General features: G+C 41.0%; 1 protein-coding gene across 10 annotated transcripts in view; it reads right to left on the bottom strand.

The window, feature by feature from the left end:
• The window catches only part of SH3KBP1 (SH3 domain containing kinase binding protein 1), a 344,411-nt gene that overhangs the window by 153,658 nt on the left and 163,182 nt on the right, over positions 1-27,571 (bottom strand). For all 10 annotated transcript variants that reach the window (XM_075131808.1, XM_075131826.1, XM_075131818.1 and 7 more), the window contains one exon: positions 9,902-10,008. In XM_075131808.1, coding sequence (XP_074987909.1) covers positions 9,902-10,008 — 107 coding nt within the window. The remainder of the gene's footprint in view (positions 1-9,901; positions 10,009-27,571) is intronic.

Genomic DNA, 27,571 nt, shown 5'->3' on the forward strand with positions numbered 1-27,571 from the left:
ATATAGGTGCCAATCCTGTAAAGATCTACATACATGCTCAGCTTTATTTACTGTGATTACAGTTTTTAGCATGCATGCAGTTTTAATTATTCCAATATTATATTACATAAACAAAAACCCAATGTTAGAAGAACATAAAGGTTGCAAAATCAAGCACTCAAAAGTTAGAAAATGCCAGTATTAAAGTTGCATATGTAAAACCCCCTGACTGTGGGCTAGATATTTGGAAAAACCCAGAGGTAAACGGAGTAGTGAGCCTGCAGTGCCATGAGGTGACATACTCCAGTACTGCACCTCATTCAACGTGAAGCCCGACCAGTGAGAGGTTGTGTCACCGCTTGCATTATAATCCTGAGTGCCCCAAAATGCTTCTGCTACTTGTGGCTCCCTTCCTGGGACACACACAGAGTCAGCGGCCAGCATGTACATGTGTTCTGCATGCTGTACAGCTCTGATTCCATCACTTTGAGTCCAACAGCCTGCCAGCAGTTATCACAGACACACTTTTGTCTTTACCAGCCTTGGCTAATGTTAGCAGGTGACCCCAACATACTCCCATTCCTAAACTTCCCCTGACCCACGTGCTTTGATACGTCCAGCCCTCTCCTGCAACATTCAGAAGAAGATGATCCATTAGCTCCTTTAAGGAGACAAAACCCACCACTGCTAGTTTAGATTAACAGTAAGACAAGTTAATTAACAAAAGAAGATATTATTTTAAGTGAGTTCATGTATAAGAGATAAAGTTAGAAATGGTTACAAGTAAGTAAAAATAAAAGCACACATCTAAAAGTCTGAAACTTAATCTATCAAGGTTTGGTTCAAGGCTTTGTTCAAGAGGACTGTTCTCAACCCACAATCTACCAGCAAGATGTGGCGGACCTCTCATTTCAGTTAGGATCTCTTCCAGAGGCCCTCAGGCACTGGTTATTTTGTCTTCTTAGTGAAAGAGATAATTTGGGGATCACTGCCCCTTTCCTTTTATAGTAGATTTAATCTTTGAAATGAATTCTTCTGAAGGGTACCCCCTCAAAGTAAAGTTCATTCAAGTTGTGAGGAAGGCAACATGGAAAGCTCTATGCTCCATCTTCCCCCACTTTTGTTTGTTAAAATGCAAATTGTTCTGGTTCCTGCCATCTCCTCTTCCTGATGTTTTGATGGTTCTATTTACCACTTATCTGTAAACTGAGGTAAACACACATTCATTTGTTTCGGATAGACCTGTTTAACAACTCTTGCTGAGGCAAGGCTGTCTGTTTTGAGCATGTACTAGTATCATCATACTGGGGGAATACACAACTTTACATATCATGTTGCTACATGTATTTCACCATGATATTATTGACCAGTGAATTATTAGTTTTCAAATGATACCTAACAGGGCATATTTTGAACAAAGATTAAGGATGTGAATATGGAAGTGCTTTGGGCCATAATGTTGCTCTCACCATAGTGTCTCAGTACTTCACAAATATTAATGTATTTAGCTCCACAGCACTCGTATAAGATTATGTGGTACAGTATCTCCTCACTTAACGTCGTAGTTATGTTCCTGAAAAATGCAACTTTAAGTGAACTGATGTTGAATGAATCCAATTTCCCCATAAGAATTAATGTAAATAGGGTGGGGGTTAGGTTCCAGGGAAATTTTTTTCACCAGACAAAACTTATACTGTGTGTGTGTGTATATACACACATACATACACACACACACACACACACACACACGGTATAAGTTTTAAACAAATAATTTAATACTGTACACAGCAATGATGATTGTGAAGCTTGGTTGAGGTAGTGAAGTTAGAGGGTGGAAGAGGGTGGGATATTTCCCAGGGAATGCCTTACTGCTAAATGATGAACTAGCATTCGGATGAGCCCTCAAGGGTTAACACATTGTTGTTAATGCAGCCTCACTCTACAAGACAACATGAATGGAGGGAGGGGAGACAGCATGGGAGACAGAGACACACACCCTGTGTGTGGGAGAGAGAGAGATGTGCATTGCCCCTTTAAGTTTGCTGACACCATTCTAAGTACATCGCCTTTGAAAAGATCAGGAACTTGAGCTAGCAGCTGCGGCCAGCAAGCTCTCTCTATCCTGAGCCCTGTCCTGTCCCCACCCTGCTCTATATGGAGAAGGGGTAAGTGGGGGCAGGAGTAAGGGGGTGGGGGACACCCTGATATTAGCCCCTCTTTCCCTCCCCTCCCCTACACAGCAAGCAGGAGGCTCCCAGGAGCAGCTCCAAGGCAGAGGGCAGGAGCAGCACATGGCAGTGGGGGGAGGGACAGCTGAACTGCCAGCAATTGATAGCCTGCTGGGTGGCTGCTGCGCAGGGAACTTAGGGGAGCAGGGAGCTGATAAGGGAGCTGATGGGGGGCTGCCGGTCCACCCTGGTTCCAAGCCCCCACCAGCTAGCTGCAACGGGCTGCTCTTCCTGCAAGCAGTGGACAAAGCATGTAGCTGCCAAACAACGTTATGAGGGAGCACTGAACAACTTTAAACGAGCATGTTCCCTAATTGATCAGCAATGTAACAACGAAACAACATTAACCGGGACGACTAAGTGAGGAGATACTGTATTATGATCCCCAGCTGGGGAACTGAAGCACAGAGATTGAGGCGAAAATTGTCAAAAGTTTCCACTACTTTTGCAAGTCCAACTTAAGACACCTCAGGCCTGGTTTTTCAGAGTATTTAGCATTTTAATAGAACTTTATCTGTTCAATGCACAGGTGTAGTCCACATCATTTCCAGCTGTGAGCAGTCAGCATTTATGCAAATCTGGCCCCAGGTGTCTCACATTGGCCACTCAGAAAATGAGGAACATACAATTAGTGTTCACGTGTGTCATAAATATAAAGGGAAGGGTAACCACCTTTACTTAAATCCCTCCTGGCCAGAGGAGAAACCCTTTCACCTGTAAAGGGTTAAGAAGCTAAAGATAACCTCGCTGGCACCTGACCAAAATGACCAATGAGGAGACAAGATACTTTCAAAGCTGGAGGGGGGTGGGGAAACAAAGGGTTCTCTCTGTCTGTGTGTTTCTTCTGCCGGGACCAGAGCAGGAATGCAGATCAGAACTCCTGTAAAGGGTTAATAAGCAATCTAGTTAGATATGCATTAGATTCTGTTTTGTTTAAATGGCTGATAAAATAAGTTGTGCTGAATTGAATGTATATTCCGGTTTTTGTGTCTTTTTTGTAACTTAAGGTTTTGCCTAGAGGGATTCTCTATGTTTTGAATCTGATTACCCTGTAAGGTATTTACCATCCTGATTTTACAGAGGTGATTCTTTTACTTTTTCTTCAATTAAAATTCTTCTTTTAAGAACCTGATTGCTTTCTCATTTTTCTTAAGATCCAAGGGTTTGGGTCTGTGTTCACCTATGCAAATTCATGAGGATTTTTATCAAGCCTTCCCCAGGAAAGGGGGTGTAGGGCTTGGGGGAATTTTGGGGGGAAAGAAGTTTCCAAGGGGGCTCTTTCCCAGTTATATTTTGTTAGACACTTGGTGGTGGCAGTAATAAAGTCCAGGGACAAAAGGAAAAATAGTTTGTACCTTGGGGAAGTTTTAACCTAAGCTGGTACAAATAAGCTTAGGGGGGTTTTCATGCAGGTCCCCACATCTGTACCCTAGAGTTCAGAGTGGGGAAGGAACCTTGACAAAGTGTGAAAAGTATGGTTAAGTGACTTGACTAGAATCACATAGGAACTCTGGGGTCCTAAAGACAACAGGTTCCTTAACTACATACTCCTGGGGAAATTCTGTGCCAAAAAATTAAAAATTCTGCACACAGTATTTTAAAATTCTACAAAATTATGAATGTTTTATTTGTCAAAAGAACACTATATGATCACACCAGTTTCAATTATTTTGGTAATTTATATCAAAATACCTGTCAGCAACCATGTCGGTAACAATACAGAAAACAAAAGATTCCCCCAGTAGTAGCGAATTAAAGAAACCCCTATGACAACCCAGTTTCTGTTTCTCTGTTATCTTTTAGTTGGTGCCTCAGTCTGGGTGTGTCACTCATGTTAGCTGACCACATCTTGGGGGAAAACTCTCCCCCTCTGGTCTCTAGGCACCAACACCCTGCCCCCCAGAGCCCAGCCACAGGGAAGCCCCGCCCTCACCCTGGCCCAGACACCTGCATCCTCCTACACCCTCAGAGCCCAGCCGCAGGGCCCCCTATCCCAGACACCTGCATCCCCCTATGCTCCCACAGCCCAGGGATCCAGAGAGAGAAACAGACTGATTCTGGGTCCTGGGTTTGTACAGAGTTTCTGGAATGCTGCCTCCTTCCTTCAGGGTGTTACAGGAATTGCAGCTGCCAGGAACTGTCCAGCTCCGCGCATGCATGCACGCACGCACCTCCCCAGGAGTGTCCTGTATTTGTAAGCTAGAGACCAGGGCTTTGCTGGGTCCAGCAGCCCCTAGTGGTGAACAGCAGCTCTGCAGCACCAATTCTGCAGAGAAAAATGAAATGCTGCACAGAACATTAATTCTGCACAAATTCTGCATTGCACAGTGGTGCAGAATTCTCCCAGGAGTAACTACAAACATACAAGCCTCAGTCCCAAAGCACAGTCCCATCCTGTGCAGTGAGTAAGCCAGGGGATCTTGTGGAAAAAACTGTATGTGAACATGTAACCAAAGGCCATATGTCAATGCATGTGCACAAGGAGACTGAATTAAGATTGCACAAGTAACCTTAATGTGGCACTTCCTAACTTTTAGTGCTTAAATTTGCAACCTTAATGTTTTTTTAATGTAGGTTTTTAAAACTGTAATTACTTAATTTAAAAAAAAAATTAAAGTCATTAAAATTAAAAAATGTCATCATCTGGAACAGTACTGTCCCTCAACTTGGGCCATCTGCAGGTTCAGACCCTTAGATCCAAAGCAGAGTTCTCTACCACTTGAGCTAGAAGAGTATCTCGTAGCAGTAATATTGTGATCCTCTATGTGGACCAGCCATATAAGGGTGAATCAGACACTTTGCCTGTGGGTTTTACAGCTATTTACTGACAGCAGATGAATGTAGAGGCACAGGACTACTGGGTTCAATTTCAGGTTCTGATGGAGAGTATGTGCTTTAGTGTTGTTAGGCTCTGCTATGAGGCAAAAGGGTCTGTCGCTGTCTGCTCCGATCAATCCCACTTCCACCTATGAGCTTCTTCCCTCACCTTGTGACATTCTCTTCCCACACCATTTCTTACTACGTTGCGTTTAAGGCAGGTTGCTTCCGCCTTATCCTCGCAACCTGTGTGACAGCAGGGGGAGCATTGAGAGCACAAAAGAGGCAGTCTCCCTGCTTTCAGTTCTGGTGCCAACCACCTAGTGGCCCACAGCAACCAGGAAGAACTATTGTGGGAAAAATCCTACTCAGCCCCTATATCTCTCGCATTCAGCATGCTTTTTACAGACAGAAGGTATTCAAAGGTTTATATCTTGATCATATGTGGAATTTTGGTAGGAACAGCAAAAGGCACATCCCTGACACTACGGCCACCCCTCTGCCAAATTTTAAGCTCTTGCTCCAAAGCGTCTCAATAAAATGGCTATAAGAATTTTTTGGTGAGAGCAGTAAAACATTTTTCACTGTTCTTGTAAACTTTGAGCGAAGACTTGCAAAACAATACGTTCAACGTGAGGCGGATACCCAGCATGTAAACATTTAGTGTGAATTGTTAAAGTTATGAGAAACTGAAAGCAGGGTGTTACCATGGAGAGGTTTCAGAGTAGCAGCCGTGTTAGTCTGTATCCGCAAAAAGAACGCTCACGCTCAAATACATCTGTTAGTGCCTACGGTGCCACAAGTCCTCCTGTTCTTTTTTTAATGGAAATGTTGGACATCCCTAACCATAGGCAGCACTATCACTCCTGCGTATAAAGACCCTGCAGTATATTTTAAGGCCCCAATACCGCAAAGACTTACCGGCAATGCTTAACTTTAAGCACTCCACGGAGTCCAAGACACTGCTCAAAAAGGGGACTGGGCCTTAAAGTGTATTGCAATATAATTATAGAATAATCAAAACTGAACACATGCTCAGAACTGTCAAGTGACATTCCAAAGGTTCTTAACCTGGCAGAATTGTTCAGCATTATATGAACTAGAAAAAACTGCAACGGGTATTTGAATGTTTACATTCAGTAAGAGAATTAGATGGCTATAGCTGCATTTTGGGACAATTGTAATTAAAGTTATAACTAATGAGCTTGGAAAACGAACTACATATAAAGAGCTATCATTCATAAACCTTAGAAATGGTGGAAATGTAGCTACTCTTTTGACTGTTTGATCTTATGATATTAAATACATTTATATGCCATATAGCACAACCAGGAAGGAACTGTGAATTAAAGGGCTATAATTCCATCAAGGGGTTCTTATGACATCAACCAAAAAAGCAAAGTGCATGTAGTTTGTTTAGCAATTCAAATACTTTGATAGAATTGAAATCTTACAATTCATACTGCGATACTTTAATTTACGTAAGACACAGCAAACTTGTAACTTTTTGCTGCTCCACTACACTCAAACCCCAAAACAGTTTCTGCTAGTCGGGCTTTCTATAATACCGATCTGTACCTACCACAGGTGCTATAGAAAACCCTAAGGGTATGTCTACATAACAAGCTGGATCCCACAGCAGTGAATCTCAGAGCCTGGATCTACAGACTCAGGCTCGCGGGGCTGGTACTATGGTGCTAAAAATAGCCATGTGATTGTGCGGACTTGGGCTCCGGAGCCAGCAACACCCCTCTCCTCCCCCCAGGCTCCAGAGCCCAGGCTCCTGCCCAAGACTGAATGTCTCCACAGCTATTTTGAGCACTGTAGACCCAGGCTCCGAGACTCACAACCACAGGATCTTGCTTACTGTGTGACCGCACTCCCAGAGACCTCCTTACTTCCGCAGAGACCATAGAGCTCAGTTCCTAAACTGATACTTTAAAGACGCAGCACAGTAAAAGAATACAATGGGGGGGCAGCTTCTGTCTCTAACAGGTGAAATCTAAGGGTTTGGCTATATGGGAAAGTTGTACGGGTCTAACTAAAAGTGTGTTCTAAACAGATTTAGCTAAATCAGTGTAAAAGGCTGTGTACACACCTTTATTTCACTCTAAACCAAGCTTATTTTGGATTAGTTTAAGTCAGTTACAAATTGGTTTAGAATAAACTAAAAAGTGAGCCACTCAAACCGAAATGAGTGTTCGCACAGGAGTTTGCACTGGTTTAACTAGATCAGTTTCAGACCAATTTAATTTAAACTGGTGCAACTTTATTGGGTAGACAAGGCTTAAAATTTACAGGCATGACATCATACCTCATACTGTGAATAAAAAAGATTTGGTGGGTGGAAGGGAGGACTTGGAATAAGTGAGGATAGCTGTATGATCTAACCTTGCAAAATTTACACAGGGTAAATAATTTTTTAACAAGCAAATAAACTACCATTCAATCACAATGGTTTAGACTGAGCAAGTAAATTTTGTGCTGGTGCTACTAAATAGTAATGGACATTTTGCAAAGCATGATTAATATAACAGGTTTGTGCATTCATCATTTGAATGCACATGTTATGGTACATCATAAAGTAAAACTTTACAGAAATATGTTTCTGGTTTGCACGACTGAGGTGCTTATTTTCTTAATAATTCCACAGGTTAGGCATTCACATCTTAAAGATGAATTCCTCTAAGTAAAGTGGTATTTATGGGGTGTCAGAAGTGCCATGGTTCACACTGCAGTGCTATGCCTTTGTACATAGTAACATCGACACAGAGAAAGACAAGCAGTAAATTACTGCTGCAGCTTTCTGGGCAGATTAAGGTCCTGTGAAATGGTGAAAAGCCTGCTGTACTTTCATAGGAATAGATACTGACCACAAGGGCAGTGGGGCAAAAACAGAACACAGACAATCTATTCTGCATCACCATTCTAAAAAACAACCCTGGTTATAATAAATGCCCTGTGGTTGTACTCACTGTGATCTTAAGAATTTTGATTTTGCAGAATAATTTTTTTCTTCCATCAACCTAGTCTGGTACCACTCAGAAGGCTAAGATAACTCCTTATGTTGCACTAATGCAGCAAGGAGTAAGGAAGATTTTACATTTGGGCAAATGACAATGTAGGATATTTCCCTAGAACACAAATGAGTATTAGGAAGGGGAAACAGCTCATCTACTTCTGGCCCCCTTATTCTCTAGCCAGCTGCCATAGGCATTATGGTCAACACCACATGCAAGCAATTGGCAAACCTTTTCAGTGCAGCAGTAAAAGTAATCCCAGCAGTGCTTCCCCCAGGTCTGCCCAATAGAACCTTGCCTTAGCTAATACTGTACATTTTCTTAGAGCAGAGAATCTGCAAGACACTCAGGCTCCCTTCAGCAGTGCCAATCAAGACAGAATTATGAATTCCATGCCAGATGTGTGTATTACTAATTGAACATATTTTAAATATTATGTAAACACCTACTTATGAAAAACATTCCCTTAACTATTAGCAGGGGTGGGTATGTGGTGGAGGGTGAGGGAGTGGAATGTTTCGTTTTCATATGTCTACAACTTCCTCATGTAACGTAAACATTTTCAATTTCATCTGGATTTGAAAAATTGTACTGATTACAGAAAAAGGAAGTTATTACAATGTGTGTGAAAAGAAATAAGAGATACATTTGTTGGCTGAACTTTAGAGGGCTCTCAATTAAATTTGTTACTTATATGATTCACTGGAGGGTGACAGTTCTTCCTCATGGATGGGCCTATTTAGATTATGTTAGGAGGACTTTTTATTCCATCACCTTGTTCTTCAAAGACAGATTTATCAAGTTTGAAGTGAGACAATTCAAGGGAGGTTTTCTATGTTCATGTAAGGTCTAATATGTTTCAAATTGCACAGCAAGATGAGCTTAAATTCAGTCTTGGAACTCATTAGAATGTTGGGTGAATAGTGTCATCCAAATGTCCTAGCCAATATCTTATAATCTTGACATCCTACATTACAATTCTGCTCACAGCCAAAATAAGGTTAGTTAGATGACATGAGATGTCTGATTCTGGGAAGGACAATGTGCAGTGTGTGCACTCAGGTTAAAGAAGAAACAGTGATTACTAAGCCCCTCACATTTGGATATGTCAAGTTTACTCTTTTCACGGGCAACTGAGAGACCTGACCAGATTGCAAAGAACTTTTTTTTTTAAATGGATTGTTGGTTATTTAAGTGATGGATAAAAGAGAAATAAAACTGGCCATATCCTCAGCAGAATAACAAATGCTGATTTGTTAGCTGCTCAGTCATTGAAAAAAATCCCTGAAAATAAATCTCAGCAGCTGAAAACCTGCCTTTTATTGGACTTTTCATCAAACTGAATCCTTAATAGATTGTTTTAATGCTCAATAAATAAAATTAAATGACTGAGCATATCCTGATTCATTCTAAAGATTCCAGGTTAGTATTTTAGTTCCCAGTCCCAATATTTAAATCAAGAGCATAACTTCCAACAGCTTCAATGGCACAAGATCAAGTCCTCAGAAGGTGTATAGAATCGATCTGACAAGCAGATCTCCGTATGCAGAACTACCTGCAGGTTCTAAGCTTTTGGTTCTAAGCGCAAACTTTTGTAAATGGTGCCCAATCCAAGAAACTGATCTGTGTTTAAATGCCACTTGGTGTGGAGCATGCACATATTCCTGCAGGTAAAGCTTTGAAGCAGATCAAATTACAACATAATCATAAGGGGCAAAAAATCTAAACTGACAACACAAACAAAAAAATAATATAAAACTCTTTTGAATTGTTTTAAAATATATTACCCTCTGAAAGGTTAGCGTGTACAAAGCAAATGAAGACTGTGTGCCTACACAGTACGTAAGAGTTACTTACTTCTCCCATCACTTCAATGATGTCACCAACTTTTAACTCCAGCTCATCATCATTCTGAGGCATGTAACTGAAAGCCACCTGACATCTTCTCCTCCTATTTCTCTCCCCTAGATGGAGATGAAAGAATAGAGCAAAATATTTAGATGAAAATTTAAATAAAATGAGGCTTCCTGAACAAACAACCCAGCTACACTGTGCCCCTGAACACACTCCATGGGACAGCACTGAAGATGAATTGCACTGTCTAAATGAGCACTATTCAAAACTTTTTGAATGTTTGCAATCCCTAATAAATGTGCCTAGGATCAGTTTACAAAAAAAAAAAGACTAATATTCAGATTTTTTCAGAGGACCACAGAGCATATTATTCCTTCGAACTATTTTTGTCTTTTGATGTAAATTGATACAATGAGATATTCAAGTAAGAATAAATGGCCTTTCTTCTTCTTCTTCTACTTCTACTACTGCTTCTGCTTGCTCTCTCTCTCTTTTTTAAATATCAGTGCACCAGTAGGCTCATCTTCTGTAGATATATATTTTTAAATGGCATATTTGTGCACTATTCTAAATTTAGGGTGTTGATTTAAATGCAGCCAGGTAAATGGGACGATTCAGTTTTGGAATATTGCTTGCTAAACAAACAGCTCAGTATCTATCGATATTTGGACTTTTTTGTGGAACTGAGAGGGAAAGAGAAAACTTTCTGTAATTTAGCTGCTGAAACATCCTACCCACCCTCTTCTGGTTAAAGAGCCACCTAGCAAAACAAAGAATAGTAACAGCATTTTGCATGTGGGCATGATGGAGATAGAGTGATAGAAACCAAGTAAAATACAGCTCCCTCTGTCATAAATAAGGAAATTTCTTGTTCACATGCCTTGCAATGCAGGAACCATACCAAATACCATATGAAAAAACTGTCAATACATTTCTTCACTTCATGAGTAATTTGTTTACTTACAAACTGAAATATTAAATCTCCTCAAATTCGCACACACAAATCAGGTGTGTCTTCATAATTACTGTCCAAATGCCCCTAGACTTCCATTTCAAAAAAAGTCATGCAGTCAGTATGATGTTTACTGTACAAAAATACTCATTGACAGTACTAGAAATGCTCCTTAGGACAAATGAATGAGAAAAGTCATATAATTGATGATTCTCTTTTTTTCAGTTTGGAAAGCTGGTCTTTAAAAAGAAAAAAAGGCAGGGGGAAGTCCCACGCAGACAAATATGAAAGGCAATTTTACCTTCACTAGATGACTTAGCTTTTAAATATTCCCATCTTGGGCTTTAGGAGAAAGTTTCCCTTGTCTTTGAGGTATAGTATAAACAGCAGATGACTATTTGAATTTTAAAAAAATTAAAATATATTTTAATGCAGTTGACCTAACTATCTCATAAAATGTTAAGTTTATTTTTCTTCACTTACACAAAAATGTTAAGTTAAGTTTATTTTTCTTCACTTATACAAATAAAAAGTATTGTGTGACGATGATGATTTCATTAGAGTGATTTCTGGGCGGTATCCTAATAAATACATTCTGTATAGAATGCCTTCAGGACTGTGCAAAAATTAGAGGCTGCAAATAAAAAACAGACTTTTTTCTAAAGATAAACATACTCATTATATGAATATCAGCACTTACAAAGTGGTAACTGTTGACTGATTTGACAGACTGAAGTATGTCAGTTGCCACGGTATTTTATAATCAACATTGGGTGACTCAAGGATAAATGATTTTGACATTTCTAAGGGCTGGTCTACACCAATGCGAGGAGCCTAGGTAACAAAATGGAGGAACCAGAGCTACTGGTGCAGGAAGTGAAACCAGATATGATAGGGGTAACAGAAACATGGTGGAATAGTAGTCATGACTGGACTACAGGTATTGAAGGGTATGTGCTGCTTAGGAAAGACCGAAATAAAGGTAAAGGTGGTGGAGTAGCACTGTATATCAATGATGAGGTAGAATGTAAAGAAATAAGAAGCAATGGAATGGATAAGACAGAGTTCGTCTGGGTAAAAATTACATTGGGGAAGAAAACTATTAGAGCCTCCCCTGGGATAGTGCTTGGGGTGTGCTATAGACCACCGGGATCTAATTTGGATGTGGATATGGATAGAGTCCTTTTTAATGTTTTTAATAAAGTAAATACTAAGGGAAACTGCGTAATCATGGGAGACTTTAACTTCCCAGATATAGACTGGAAGACGAGAGCTAGTAATAATAAGAGGGCTCAGATTTTCCTAGATGCGATAGCTGATGGATTCCTTCATCAAGCAGTTGCTGAACCGACTAGAGGGGATGCCATTTTAGATTTGGTTTTGGTGAGTAGTGAGGACCTCATAGAAGAAATGGTTGTAGGGGATAATCTTGGTTCAAGTGATCATAAGCTAATTCAGTTCAAACTGAACGGAAGGATTAACAAAAATAAATCTGCTACTAGGGTTTGGATTTCAAAAGGGCTGACTTTCAAAAATTAAGGAAATTAGTTAGGGAGGTGGATTGGACTGAAGAACTTATGGATCTAAAGGCAGAGGAGGCCTGGGATTACTTCAAGTCAAAGCTGCAGAAGCTATCGGAAGCCTGCATCCCAAGAAAGGGGAAAAAATTCATAGGCAGGAGTTGTAGACCAAGCTGGATGAGCGAGTATCTCAGAGAGGTGATTAAGAAAAAGCAGAAAGCATACAGGGAGTGGAAGATGGGAGGGATCAGCAAGGAAAGCTACCTTATTGAGGTCAGAACATGTAGGGATAAAGTGAGACAGGCTAAAAGTCAAGTAGAGTTGGACCTTGCAAAGGGAATTAAAACCAATAGTAAAAGGTTCTATAGCCATATAAATAAGAAGAAAACAAAGAAAGAAGAAGTGGGACCACTAAACACTGAGGATGGAGTGGAGGTCAAGGATAATCTAGCATGGCCCAATATCTAAACAAATACTTTGCCTCAGTTTTTAATAAGGCTAATGAGGATCTTAGGGATAATGGTAGCATGACAAATGGGAATGAGGATATGGAGGTAGAGATTACCATATCTGAGGTAGAAGCGAAACTCAAACAGCTTAATGGGACTAAATCGGGGGGCTCCAGATAATCTTCATCCAAGAATATTAAAGGAATTGGCACCCGAAATTGCAAGCCCATTAGCAAGAATTTTTAATGAATCTGTAAACTCAGGGGTTGTACCGTATGACTGGAGAATTGCTAACATAGTTCCTATTTTTAAGAAAGGGAAAAAAAGTGATCCGGGTAACTACAGGCCTTTTAGTTTGACATCTGTAGTATGCAAGGTCGTGGAAAAAAATTTGAAGGAGAAAGTAGTTAAGGACATTGAAGTCAATGGTAAATAGGACAAAATACAATATGGTTTTACAAAAGGTAGATTGTGCCAAACCAAGCTGATCTCCTTCTTTGAAAAAGTAACAGATTTTTCACACAAAGGAAATGCAGTGGATCTAATTTACCTAGATTTCAGTAAGGTGTTTGATACGGTGCCACATGGAGAATTATTAGTTAAATTGAAAAAGATGGGGATCAATATGAAAATTGAAAGGTGGATAAGGAATTGGTTAAAGGGGAGACTACAATGGGTCATACTGAAAGGTGAACTGTCAGGCTGGAGGGAGGTTACCAGTGGAGTTCCTCAAAGATCAGTTTTGGGACCAATCTTATTTAATCTTTTTATTACTGACCTCGGAACAAAAAGTGGTTGTGTGCTAATAAAGTTTGCAGATGATTCAAAGCTGGGAGGTATTGCCAATTTAGAGAAGGACTGGGATATCATACAGGAGGATCTGGATGACCTTGTAAACTGGAGTAATAGTAATAGGATGAAATTTAATAGTGAGAAGTATAAGGTTATGCATTTAGGGATTAACAACAAGAATTTTAGTTATAAGCTAGGGACGCATCAATTAGAAATAACGGAGGAGGAGAAGGACCTTGCAGTATTGGTTGATCATAGGATGACTATGAGCCGCCAATGTGATATGGCCGTGAAAAAAGCTAATGCGGTCTTGGGATGCATCAGGAGAGGTATTTCCAGTAGAGATAAGGAGGTTTTAGTACCGTTTTACAAGGCACTGGTGAGACCTCACCTGGAATACTGTGTGCAGTTCTGGTCTCCCATGTTTAAGAAGGATAAATTCAAACTGGAACAGGTACAGAGAAGGGCTACTAGGATGATCCGAGGAATGGAAAACTTGTCTTATGAAAGGAAACTCAAGGAGCTTGGCTTGTTTAGCCTAACCAAAAGAAGGTTGAGGGGAGATATGATTGCTCTCTATAAATATATCAGAGGGATAAATACCAGAGAGGGAGAGGAGTTATTTAAGCTCAGTACCAATGTGGACACAAGAACAAATGGATATAAACTGGCCACCAGGAAGTTTAGACTTGAAATTAGACGAGGGTTTCTAACCATCAGAGGAGTGAAGTTTTGGAATAGCCTTCCAAGGGAAGCAGTGGGGGCAAAAGATCTATCTGGATTTAAGATTAAACTCAATAAGTTTATGGAGGAGATGGTGTGATGGGATAACATAATTTTGATAATTAACTGATCTTTAAATATTCATGGTAAATAGGCCTAATGGCCTGTGATGGGATGCTAGATGGGGTGGGATCTGAGTTACCCAGGAAAGAATGTTCTGTAGTATCTGGCTGGTGAATCTTGCCCATATGCTCAGGGTTTAGCTGATCGCCATATTTGGGGTCGGGAAGGAATTTTCCTCCAGGGCAGATTGGAAGAGGGCCTGGAGGTTTTTTGCCTTCCTCTGTAGCATGGGGCACGGGTCACTTGCTGGAGGATTCTCTGCTCCTTGAAGTCTTGAAACCATGATTTGAGGACTTCAATAGCTCAGACAGGTGAGAGGTTTTTCGCAGGAGTGGGTGGGTGAGATTCTGTGGCCTGCGTTGTGCAGGACTAGATGATCATAATGGTCCCTTCTGACCTTAATATCTATGAATTTAAGTCGATCTAAGTTATGCTAGTTTAGTTACGCAAGTTACATAACTGAAGTCGACATAAGTTAGATCGACTTACAGCGGTGCCTACACCGCGCTATGTCGACGGGAGAGCGCTCAGGGAGGTGGAGTACAGATGTCAGCAGGAGAGCACTCTCCCATCAACTTAGCGTGTCTTCACCAAACCTGCTACATTGACACCACTGAATCAATTGCAGCGGTGCCGATTTAGCCAGTAGTGTACACGTGGCCTAAGAGAATAAGAAATCGGTGCAGCACTGGATACTACTGCTAGTGAATCTCTCTTTTTTTTGCATATTTATGATATTTTTGTGTGATTGCTATAAAAGTGTGTCTTCCCTGGGTCTTCAAGGTGAATTGACTTGTTTTAAACAAAAAGATTAATATCCATGTAAAAGGAACATGAAGACATTAAGCCTCAAATCAAGGTACACTTACAAACTCCAGGAATCCTTCAGATGTTTTCTAAATTTGGAAGTTTAGCTACCGGAGTTGAGAGGAAGGCCTTTTCTACAACTACACATCCAGTCTCTCCTCTTACACTATCTCCTCTGGTCAGCATTACTTGGTCAGCAGCTCACTCTCACTCACTGTGCACATGTATACCTCATGCAAGCTGTCCAGTTTTAGACAGGCTCAACTGGTCTTATTTTACTCCCAAGAACAGAGCTGGTCAAAATTTTTCACACACAACTTATTTTCGGGGGAAATGTAAATTTGTGTCAATTTCATCAAATTGTTTCAGGTGGGGAAAGAAAACTAATAAAATCTGAAAAAAAACTAATAAAACATTTCACATCAAATAAAACGAAACATTTGGATTTTTCTGTATGAAATGACGTTTTGTTTCAAAACTTCTTACTACCACAAAGATGTAAGCACTTTATTGTAATCTCTTTGGAACTGGGACTGTTGTTTTGTTGTGCGTTTCTACAGCACCTAGCAGAATGGGATCCTCGTCCATGACTGGGGGCTCCTAGGTGCTAAGGTAATATACATAAATACATTTTTAAAAAGTATACTTAGGGTCCTTAATGTGTCTCCTAAGGCTGATCAGGACTTGCTCAATGAGCAAGAAAACAACATGACAGAACAAGGAGTAATGGTCTCAAGTTGCAGTGGGGGAGGTTTAGGTTGGATATTAGGAAAAACTTTTTCACTAGGAGGGTGATGAAGCACTGGAATGGGTTACCTAGGGAGGTGGTGGAATTTCCTTCCTTCGAGGTTTTTAAGGTCAGGCTTGACAAAGCTCTGGCTGGGATGATTTAGTTGGGGATTGGTCCTGCTTTGAGCAGGAGGTTGGACTAGATGACCTCCTGAGGTCCTTTCCAACCCTGATATCCTAGGATTCTATGGGAGGTCCTCTAATAATGTAATGCAAGTCTTAGTACTAGAGAAGGATGAGTGAAAGGAAGCTCCTTCAATGCTGCAGTCCAGCAGGTAAAAAAGATATACAAAAGTCATGGGGTGAAGGAGGAAAGATATACAGTATATGTTTAGAAACTTTCCTAGTGGCTTCAGTAATTATCCACCCAACACAGCTTCAATGTGCGTGAAATGGGTCCACTCTACAATGCAATAGGGACAGTGTAGAATAAACAAGGAGCTATAACCCCCATTCATCCAATATACTGTCTTCTCTACTGCTATTTTCTTAATCCTGCTCTTGTGAGAAAGAGAGAGGAAAAGAGACAAGAGGCAAATGCTTTGAAATCCACTTCATGTCACAGCAAAACCAGAAAAAGTTAAAAATAAAATGAGTGCAACTCCATTGACTTCAGCTCCATTGACAGCAGAGCATTAGGCACATGGAGAATCCAAGAAAACCATGGGCGGGGGGGAATCTTAATAGTGAAAAATTTCCTACATTTTAAAATTTAGGAACAAACAGCGAGTGAGGAAAGCACAGAACAAAGAGCCTTCTCTTCTCTGCTCGACCACCTACTCACTGTTTGGCTTTGAGGATCCATAAGATCTTTGGGCCTCTGTTTCCCCATTTGTAAATAGGAGAAATTGTATTTTCCTCCCTCCCCCATTTATTGTGAGCCTAACTTAATATTTGTAAAACTCCGAGATCCCAAAAATTTTACAGAAGTACGAAGTATAACAACTATGGGGATCATGAAAAGAAAAGGAGTACTTGTGGCACCTTAGAGACTAACACATTTATTTGAGCATAAGCTTTTGTGAGCTACAGCTCACTTCACTGGATGCATGCAGTGGAAAATACAGTAGGGAGATTTATATACACAGAGAACATGAAACAATGGGTGTTACCATACACAATGTAACGAGAGTAATCAGGTAAGGTGAGCTATTACAAGCAGGAGAGGAAAAAAAAAACCTTTTGTAGTGATAATCAAGGTGGGCCATTTCCAGCAGTTGCCAAGAACATCTGAGGAACAGTGGGGGGTGGAGGGGGGAATAAACATGGGGAAATAGTTTTACTTTGTGTAATGACACATCCACTTCCAGTCTTTATTCAAGCCTAAATTAATGGTATCCAGTTTGCAAATTAATTCCAATTCAGCAGTCTCTCGTTGGAGTCTGTTTTTGAAGTTTTTTTGTTGAAGAATTGCCACTTTTAGGTCTGTAATCGAGTGACCGAAGAGATTGACGTGTTCTCCGATTGGTTTTTGAATGTTATAATTCTTGACGTCTGATTTGTGTCCATTTATTCTTTTACGTAGAGACTGTCCAGTTTGGCCAATGTACATGGCAGAGGGGCATTGCTGGCACATGATGGCATATATCACATTGGTAGATGTGCAGGTGAATGAGCCTCTGATAGTGTGGCTGATGTGATTAGGCCCTATAATTGTGTCCCCTGAATAGATATGTGGACACAGTTGGCAACGGGCTTTGTTGCAAGGATAGGGTCCTGGGTTAGTGTTTTTGTTGTGTTGTGTGTGGTGGCTGGTGAGTGAGTATTTGCTTCAGGTTGGGGGGCTGTCTGTCAGCAAGGACTGGCCTGTCTCCCAAGATCTGTGAGAGTGATGGGTCATCCTTCAGGATAGGTTGTAGATCCTTGATAATGCTCCTTGATGGAGAGGTTTTAGTTGGGGGCTGAAGGTAATGGCTAGTGGCATTCTGTTATTTTCTTTGTTGGGCCTGTCCTGTAGTAGGTAACTTCTTGGTACTCTTCTGGCTCTGTCAATCTGTTTCATCACTTCAGCAGGTGGGTATTGTAGTTGTAAGAATGCTTGATAGAGACCTTGTAGGTGTTTGTCTCTGTCTGAGGGGTTGGAGCAAATATGGTTGTATCGTAGAGCTTGGCTGTAGACAGTGGATCATGTGGTGTGTTCAGGATGAAAGCTGGAGGCATGTAGGTAAGTATAGCAGTCAGTAGGTTTCCGGTATAGGGTGGTGTTTATGTGACCATCGCTTATTGGCACCGTAGTGCCAGAAAATGGATCTCTTGAGTGGACTGGTCCAGGCCAAGGTTGATGGTGGGATGGAAACTGTTGAAATCATGGTGGAATTCCTCAAGGACTTCTTTTCCATGGGTCCAGATGATGATGTCATCAGTGTAGTGGAAGTAGAGTAGGGGCATTAGGGTACAAGAGCTGAGGAAGCGTTGTTCTAAGTCAGCCACAAAAATGTTGACATACTGTGGGGCCATGTGGGTACCCATAGCAGTGCCGCTGACTTGAAGGTATACAGTGTCCCCATATGCGAAATAGTTATGGGTGAGAACAAAAAGTTCAGCCACCAGGTTTGCCGTGACATTATCGGGGATACTGTTCCTGACGGCTTCTAGTCCATCTGTGTGTGGAATGTTGGTGTAGAGGGCTTCTACATCCATAGTGGCCAGGATGGTGTTTTCAGGAAGATCACCGATGGATTGTAGTTTCCTCAGGAAGTCAGTGGTGTCTCAAAGATAGCTGGGACTGCTGGTAGCATAGGGCCTGAGGAAGGAGTCTACATAGCCAGGCAATCCTGCTCTCAGGGTGCCAAATCCTGAAATGATGGGGCGTCCAGAATTTCCAGGTTTATGGATCTTGGGTAGCAGATAGAATACCCCTGGTTGGGGTTCTACGGGTGTGTCTGTGCGGATTTGTTCTTGTGCTTTTTCAGGGAGTTTCTTGAGCAGATGGTGTAGTTTCTTTTGGTAACCCTCAGTGGGATCAGAGAGTAATGGCTTGCAGAATGTGGTGTTGGGAGAGCTGCCTAGCAGCCTCTTGTTCATAATCCAACCTGTTCATGATGATGACAGCACCTCATTTGTCAGCCTTTTTGATTATGATGTCAGAGTTGTTTCTGAGGCTGTGGATGGCATTGTGTTCTGCACGGCTGAGGTTATGGGGCAAACGATGCTGCTTTTCCACAATTTCAGCACGTGCACATCGGCGGAAGCACTCTATGTAGAAGTCCAGTCTGTTGTTTCGATCTTCAGGAGGAGTCCACCCAGATTCCTTCTTTTTGTAGTCTTGGTAGGAAGGTCTCTGTGGGTTAGTATGTTGTTCAGAGGTGTGTTGGAAATATTCCTTGTGTCGGAGAGGTTGAAAATAGGATTCTAGGTCACCACAGAACTGTATCATGTTCGTGGGGGTGGAGGGGCAGAAGGAGAGGCCCTGAGATAGGACAGATTCTTCTGCTGGGCTAAGAGTATAGCTGGGCAGATTAACAACATTGCTGGGTGGGTTCACTGTTGTGGCCCCTTGTGGCATGTAGTAGTTTAGGTAGTTTAGTATCCTTTTTCTTTTGTAGAGAAGCAAAGTATGTGTTGTAAATGGCTTGTCTAGTTTTTGTAAAGTCCAGCCACGAGGAAGTTTGTGTGGAAGGTTGTTTTTTATGAGAGTATCCAGTTTTGAGAGCTCATTCTTAATCTTTCCCTGTTTGCTGTAGAAGATGTTGATCAGGTGGCTCCAGTTTATTTGAGAGTGTGTGGCACAAGCTGTCAGCATAGTCTGTGTGGTATGTAGATTGTAATGGATTTTTTACCTTCAGTCCTTTTGGTATGTTGTCCATCTGTTTGCATTTGGAAAGGAAGATGATGTCTGTCTGTATCTGTACGAGTTTTTTCATGAAGTTGATAGATTTCCACTCCACCCTATCAGAGGCTCGTTCACCTGCACATCTACCAATGTGATATATGCCATCATGTGCCAGCAATGCCCCTCTGCCATGTACATTGGCCAAACTGGACAGTCTCTACGTAAAAGAATAAATGGACACAAATCAGACGTCAAGAATTATAACATTCAAAAACCAGTCGGAGAACACGTCAATCTCTTCGGTCACTCGATTACAGACCTAAAAGTGGCAATTCTTCAACAAAAAAACTTCAAAAACAGACTCCAACGAGAAACTGCTGAATTGGAATTAATTTGCAAACTGGACACCATTAACTTAGGCTTGAATAAAGACTGGAAGTGGATGTGTCATTACACAAAGTAAAACTATTTCCCCATGTTTATTCCACATACACACACACACACACCCATTCCTCAGACGTTCTTGTCAATGGCTGGAAATGGCCCACCTTGATTATCACTACAAAAGTTTTTTTTTCTCTCCTGCTTGTAATAGCTCACCTTGTCTGATCACTCTCGTTACATTGTGTATGGTAACACCCATTGTTTCATGTTCTCTTTGTATATAAAATCCCCACTGTATTTTCCACTGCATGCATCTGATGAAGTGAGCTGTAGCTCACGAAAGCTTATGCTTAAATGCATGTGTTAGTCTCTAAGGTGCCACAAGTACTCCTTTTCTTTTTGCGGATACAGACTAACACGGCTGCTACTCTGAAACATATGGGGATCATGAACTTACAGTTCCATTCTCAGACATATTCACAGCAGTTACAGAGTACATTAAGGCATGAAAGCAGCATGATACAAAACAAGAAAGATCAACCCACAGCATTCAATATACCCAACTGTTCAAAGTTCCTCAAATGAGTCTCCGGGTTCTCTCAATTCTCTCTCGCTCCCTGGATCTCTCTGTAAAGAAATGTCAAAATGGAGAACAGCAAGGAACGGAAGATGAGAGAGAGACTATAACCCAGTTCTTCTCTTTCTTCTAATGCAGTTGTTAACAGAAGCAGCAGTTCACTCTTTTGGTTTCAACAAGGGGACACATGTAATCAGCCAGGCCCCACGAACAGCTAACTGCTTATGTACATGTTTAGAATCCTTGGGGACAGCATACTAGCAGCGCTAAGAACTGTATACAGCAGAAGTGTTGTTTTTGTTTTGTACAGTGTGATGAAGCAACTTGGGTAGTTCAAGCAGAACCCAACAGGTTCTACTAGATCACTGTGAAAACAGAGCTGATTCGAAGAGAGTTCAGAGTCAACAAGCAGCACACATACAGGAGTTGTTAGCAAAGATCAAGATATTTTCATAAAATTCCAATGCTAGTCACCCTCCTGAGTTTTTTGTTTCTGTCTAATTAGTACACGTTTCTCAACACAGCATGTTCAGGAATCATGAATACCCCCTGGAATGGCTTATAGACAGTTAAGACAAAATATCAGTCCTGAGGCTCTGTCTGCCCTGTCCCCCCTAATATTCCCACCTACTATCAAACTTGTACTGAAATTATTGCTAACTGTTGTGTGTTGTGAAATGCATTAAAGACACACCGTGAAATTAAAATGTATTGTACTTGGCTAGTCAATGTGCAGTTAAATTTTAAACCATTTTCTTACTAAAATTATGATTACAGAAGTAGCTGCAACCATTGCAGCAATTAAAGTTGCATAAAGTTTTCATTCTAATACCATTTTTCGTCCTTCAACTTGATGAAAATTTCACCATTTGGATGAAAATTTCCCACTTTTGTTTTTAAGTTTTGGCATAAACAGTTCAGCCAGTTCTTGGTGCAGGTGGGTAGGAGGAGGTGAACAAGGCACCTTTCCCATTTTAAAAGTACTAGAATTTTTGAACAGCACATGAATCAAACTGCCCATGCTTTGAAATGCTAAATTTTCTCTGGATATAGTTGTAATAGCGAAGTAGCATCTTTCACTGTTTTAAAAGAAACTGGTTTTTCACTGGACAAGGTTATAAACCTTTAAAAAAATCACATATCTATTATATGCAGTCAATATTTAAAAATACAGTGTGCAGCCACAGGAAGGATTTACTGTGCAGATGTTAGGGGCTAACACGGGGCTAACATAACTATGAAATGAAAACTTTGTAAAAATGTATGGCATTTGTAGCAATGGCACCCAGGACCTCAATGCAGACATTAAGAAGTGAGCAGGGGTTCAGGTAGGGCTACTCTGCGCTTTGTAAGGGCTGACGTTGAGGGCTTCATGCCTTTATCTAGCTTCTGCAGACCTTGTCAAGTGGGAAAAGACTATGAAACGGTTCATTTTGTAAGGTATGCAATGCTTTGATGCACCTTAGCATCAAGACTTAAAAGTTCACGGGAAAGAGGCTCTCTATTACAGAGATCCTATGACATGCTAGAGGAGGGCTTCTCTCTGTGGACCTATTAAGGTACACTGAAGAGGGTATAAAGGTGATATGGTAGATAGATAAATAATTTTATATTATGTCATTCACAAATGCTATTGCAATTTTTTGCAAGGTAGCAGATACTCAAAGTATTGACGAATGAAGCTCCATTTTTTTTGGTATAACTTTTTCCTGCTTTTATTTTATATATTTTTTATTTTGCGTGTAAGAAATGCCAGAGGAAAACCCTAGAGGAGTAGTAGATGTTAAACCTGCATGGTGAAGCACTCAGTCAGGAAATTATTAGGGCTGTCAATTAATCACAGTTAACTCAAGCAATTAACTCAAAACAAATTAACTTGATGAAAAAAATTAATTGAGATTAATCACAGTTTTAAATCGCACTGATAAACTATAGTAGAATACCAATTGAAATTTATTACAAATATTTTGGATGTTTTTCTACATTTTCAAATATATTGAATTCTATTAAAACACAGAATACAAAGTGTACAGTGCTCACTTTATATTGCTATTTTTTATTACAAATATTTTCACTCTAAAAATGATAGACGAAATAGTATTTTTCAATTCACCTCATACAAGTACTGTAGTGCAATCTCTTTGTCCTGAAAGTGTAACTTACAAGTGTAGAGTTATTCTTTTTTTACATAACTTCCCTCAAAATAAAAATGTAAAACTTTAGCATCTACAAGTCCACTCAGTCCTACTTCTTGTTCAGCCAATTGCTAAAACAAACAAGTTTGTTTACATGTACAGGAGATAATGCTGCCCATTTCTTATTTACAATGTCACCTGAAAGTGAGAACAGGAGTTCGCATAACACTTTTGCAGCCAGCACTGCAAGGTATTTACCATGCCAAATATGCTACAAATTCGTATGCCTCTTCAGGCTTCGGCCACCATTCCAGAGGACATGCTTCCATGCTGATTACAGGTTCTACTTGAAAACCATCCAAAGCAGTGCAGAATGTGGAAAATATAAAAAAAATTCAAATAAATGGTATTTTATTATTAACAGTGCGATTAAAACTGCCATGCATTGCAATTTTTTTTAAATCTTGCGATTAATCGCAATTAATTTTTTTAATCATTTGATATCCCTAGAAATGATATTGCTAAGATTGCATATGCAGCCTTAACTCTGCTCTCCTGTATACATGTATTATATGATACAAACTGATTTCATGATTATGTATTTTTGTAACATGTACTTCATATTGTTTTGTTCCGTAAGCTTAGGCATCAATCCTGAAATCAGATCCGTCAGGGTGTGCCCTTGTGCTTGCATGGTGTCCCAAGTACTTTATGAATGCATACCCTTTGGTATTTAAGGCAGGACTGAATGTCCATTAAAGTTTTCAAGGTGTCCCTGACAGACCTCAACAAAACGATTGTCGGCCGTTGATTTCACAGAGGGAGGGAGGGAGGGGGGGAAGCAAATGAATACAAAACAAATCTGGTCTATTTCTTGTTTTGATCCACTCCATCTATCTTTTACATCTTTGGCTGGCAGCAGACGGTGCAGTAGGACTGCAAGCCATCCACATCTCCTCACTGCTCGGAAGAAGATGGTGCAATAGGACTGCAAGCCATCCTCATCTCCTGCCTGCCCAGCAGAAGATGGTGCAATAGGACTGCCTGCAGGACTAAAAAGAGAATGACCTGGTCAAGTCACTCCTAATTTAGTCCCTGTGCCCATGTCTGCCCAGGCGCTCCTGACCGACCTTACTGAGGCGTCCAGGAGCACCTCGGACACGATGAGGATGGTTTTCAGGCCTATTGTACCGTCTGCTGCCACAAGGCAATGGGTTGCTGCTGTGTAGCAATGCAGTACCGCGTCTGCCAGCACCCAGGAGACATACGGTGACAGTGAGCTGAGCGGGCTCCATGCTTGCCGTGGTATGGTATCTGCACAGGTTAACTCAGGAAAAAAGGCGCGAAACGATTCTGCCGTTGCTTTCATAGATGGAGGGACAGAGGGAGGGCCTGATGACATGTACCCAGCACCACCCGCGACAATGTTTTTTGCCCCATCAGGCATTGGGATCTCAACCCAGAATTCCAATGGGCAGCGGAGACTGCGGGAACTGTGGGATAGCTACCCACAGTGCAACACTCCGCTAGCCTTGGTGCTGTGGAAGCACTCCACCAAGTTAATGCACTTAGAGCATTTTGTGTGGGGACGGACACACACACACAATCGACTATATAAAAACGATTTCTAAAAAAATGACTTCTATAAGTTCGACCTAATTTCGTAGTGTAGACATACCCTTAGTGTGTTTTCATATTTGTTAAATTAGATTTTAAGAAATGAAAGTTAGTTGCTGACTAAATTTAAAGCAATTTTTTTTAAAGTGAATAATTATTTTGGGTGCTTTTGTGAAGCTGAAGTTTTCTAATTAAAAGGGAAGAGAACAAAAACTAGATGGTGCCCTTAGAGATCTTGTAAGATTTATTTAAGATGGAATTTCAAGTCCCCAGGTGAAATCCTGGCTCTGTTTAAGTCAATGAGAGTTTTGCCATTGACTACAACAGAGCCAGGATTTAATGTCCATCTCCCATTTAAATAAACAAAAACAGAAATATCAGGTCCTGATTTCCCTTTTATCCAGGAGGACTTTGGAAATATTCATAGGAATTGAATTGTGACACCACAGCTGGGATGTTGAAACCTGAGCTCTAATTCTCTTAATCACTCCGGTGGAAGGGTAGTTGATATGTGGGGCAGAAGAAAAAATCCCACCTCTGATGTGTTCCAGATCCAGCAGGAAACAGATGCCAGTTGAGCGCTGATATTTCTAATATAAAGAGTAAGATTCGCCCACCCCCTTAAATCAATTGATCAATTGTTGAAACTCTCTTTTCACTAAAAAGGAGCAGTAAAAGGCTGCTCTGTTTGTTTTGCAGCTAATTTTTAAGTGCACCTTTTAGGTCTGCTGTGTCAAGTGCCCTGTTGGTACATTTGAAGCTGAATTATGAACATTGCAGGACTCTCAAATATGTTTAAGCCATCATACACTATGTCACTGCAGTTATGCAATAGTTTACGAGGTATGTGCTAATGTTCCACTATTACTGAAGAGTGTATTTTCTCTTGCTAGACACCACAGCTAGACTTCTGCGCCGACTCAGCTGGCTGCTATTGTGAATTTTATGACCAAGATTTATTTGGTCAAAGCTGTGAGGATCTTGGAAGTCTGGCAGAAATATTTGTGTTATTCCATTAAATTCTCACAGGATTCCCCAGACACAATCATTGCTCAGGTCATACAGTTGATTTTTTTTTTTTCTGTTTTCCAGAAGTGTGTATCAATGTGTTTATATCAAGGCTGCATGTCAGCAGTGATTACAATAGAGATTACTGGAAGCAACATATACCAAGGAAAATGAACACAGTGGGATTAATACTTTTAAACTTTTAATTAGTTGATAGGTGGAGCAACATGAGCACAATGATCCAATAATAATGTTTAAGTGCAATAACAGGAGCCAGAGTTGTGTAATTGACAGACAACTGATATCAATGAAGTGTTGATCGTTAAGGATACGATTTAGTCAGGGAGGTTGCGGAAGTCATGGAATCCGTGACTTCCAAAAACCTCCATGATTTCAGCTTATGGCGCTTGGGAGCTGCAGGGTTCCCTGCCACCTGCGGGGGCCAAGAGTTACGGGGTACCCCTGTTGCCTCTGGCAGTCCCTGGAGCTCCAAGCCTCAGCAGATGATGGGGGAACCCCGCAACTCCCAGCCCCGCAGGCAACAGGGGAACCCTGGGAGGTGCAGGCTGCAGGGGTACCCCGCAGCCCCCAGCTGCTGCAGGCGGTGGGAGGGGGGCCCTGGAGCTCCAACACAGAACCTGCAGTGGGGCACTCCGGAACTCCTAGCCGCCGCACAGCTGCCCGGCTGCAGGCGGTATGGGGACCCACAGATCCCATTTTGTCACAGATATCTTTAGTAAAAGTCACAGACAGGTCATGGCTTCCATGAATTTTTATTGCCTGTGACCTGTCTGTGACTTTTACTAAAAATATCCATGACAAAAAAGATTGTGATATAAGCATATCCTGAAGTAGAAGCAAAAACTATACATCTGTAAACAAAACTTAGACACCAAATGAGTAGTTTAATCATAGAAAGGCTGCAGATAGAAGAATCTTACGAAAGAGAATAATTAAGTGAATCTGAAAGTAATTACACTTAAAAATGCAAACACTATAACATCGAAGTTCAACAGTTAACAATAAATAATAAGTAAACAGTAACAGACTTTGCTGCACATCTCGCATATTTATGTTCATGTGATACAACAGAAAGAGTAATATACTATATTAAGTCACACATTTAACAGGAAGAAAAGGAGTACTTGTGGCACCTTAGAGACTAACCAATTTATTTGAGCATGAGCTTTCATGAGCTACAGCTCACTTCATCGGATGCATATCGTGGAAACTGCAGCAGACTTTATATATACACAGAGAATATGAAACAATACCTCCTCCCACCCCACTGTCCTGCTGGTAATAGCTTATCTAAAGTGATCAACGGGTGGGCCATTTCCAGCACAAATCCAGGTTTTCTCACCCTCCACCCCCCCCCCCCACACAAACTCACTCTCCTGCTGGTGCTAGCCCATCCAAAGTGACAACTCTTTACATAATCAAGTCGGGCTATTTCCTGCATAGATCCAGGTTTTCTCACATCCCCCCTACCCCCATACACACACAAAACTCACTCTCCTGCTGGTAATAGCTCATCTAAACTGACCACTCTCCAAGTTTAAATCCAAGTTAAACCAGAGCATCGGGGGAGGGGGTAGGAAAAAACAAGAGGAAACAGGCTACCTTGCATAATGACTTAGCCACTCCCAGTCTCTATTTAAGCCTAAATTAATAGTATCCAATTTGCAAATGAATTCCAATTCAGCAGTTTCTCGCTGGAGTCTGGATTTGAAGTTTTTTTGTTTTAAGATAGCGACCTTCATGTCTGTGATTGCGTGACCAGAGAGATTGAAGTGTTCTCCGACTGGTTTATGAATGTTATAATTCTTGACATCTGATTTGTGTCCATTTATTCTTTTACGTAGAGACTGTCCAGTTTGACCAATGTACATGGCAGAGGGGCATTGCTGGCACACGATGGCATATATCACATTGGTGGATGTGCAGGTGAACAAGCCTCTGATAGTGTGGCTGATGTTATTAGACCCTGTGATGGTGTCCCCTGAATAGATATGTGGGCACAAT

The sequence above is a fragment of the Caretta caretta genome, chromosome 1, assembly GCF_965140235.1.
Source record: "Caretta caretta isolate rCarCar2 chromosome 1, rCarCar1.hap1, whole genome shotgun sequence".
In the NCBI taxonomy this organism is placed as follows: Eukaryota; Metazoa; Chordata; order Testudines; family Cheloniidae; genus Caretta; species Caretta caretta.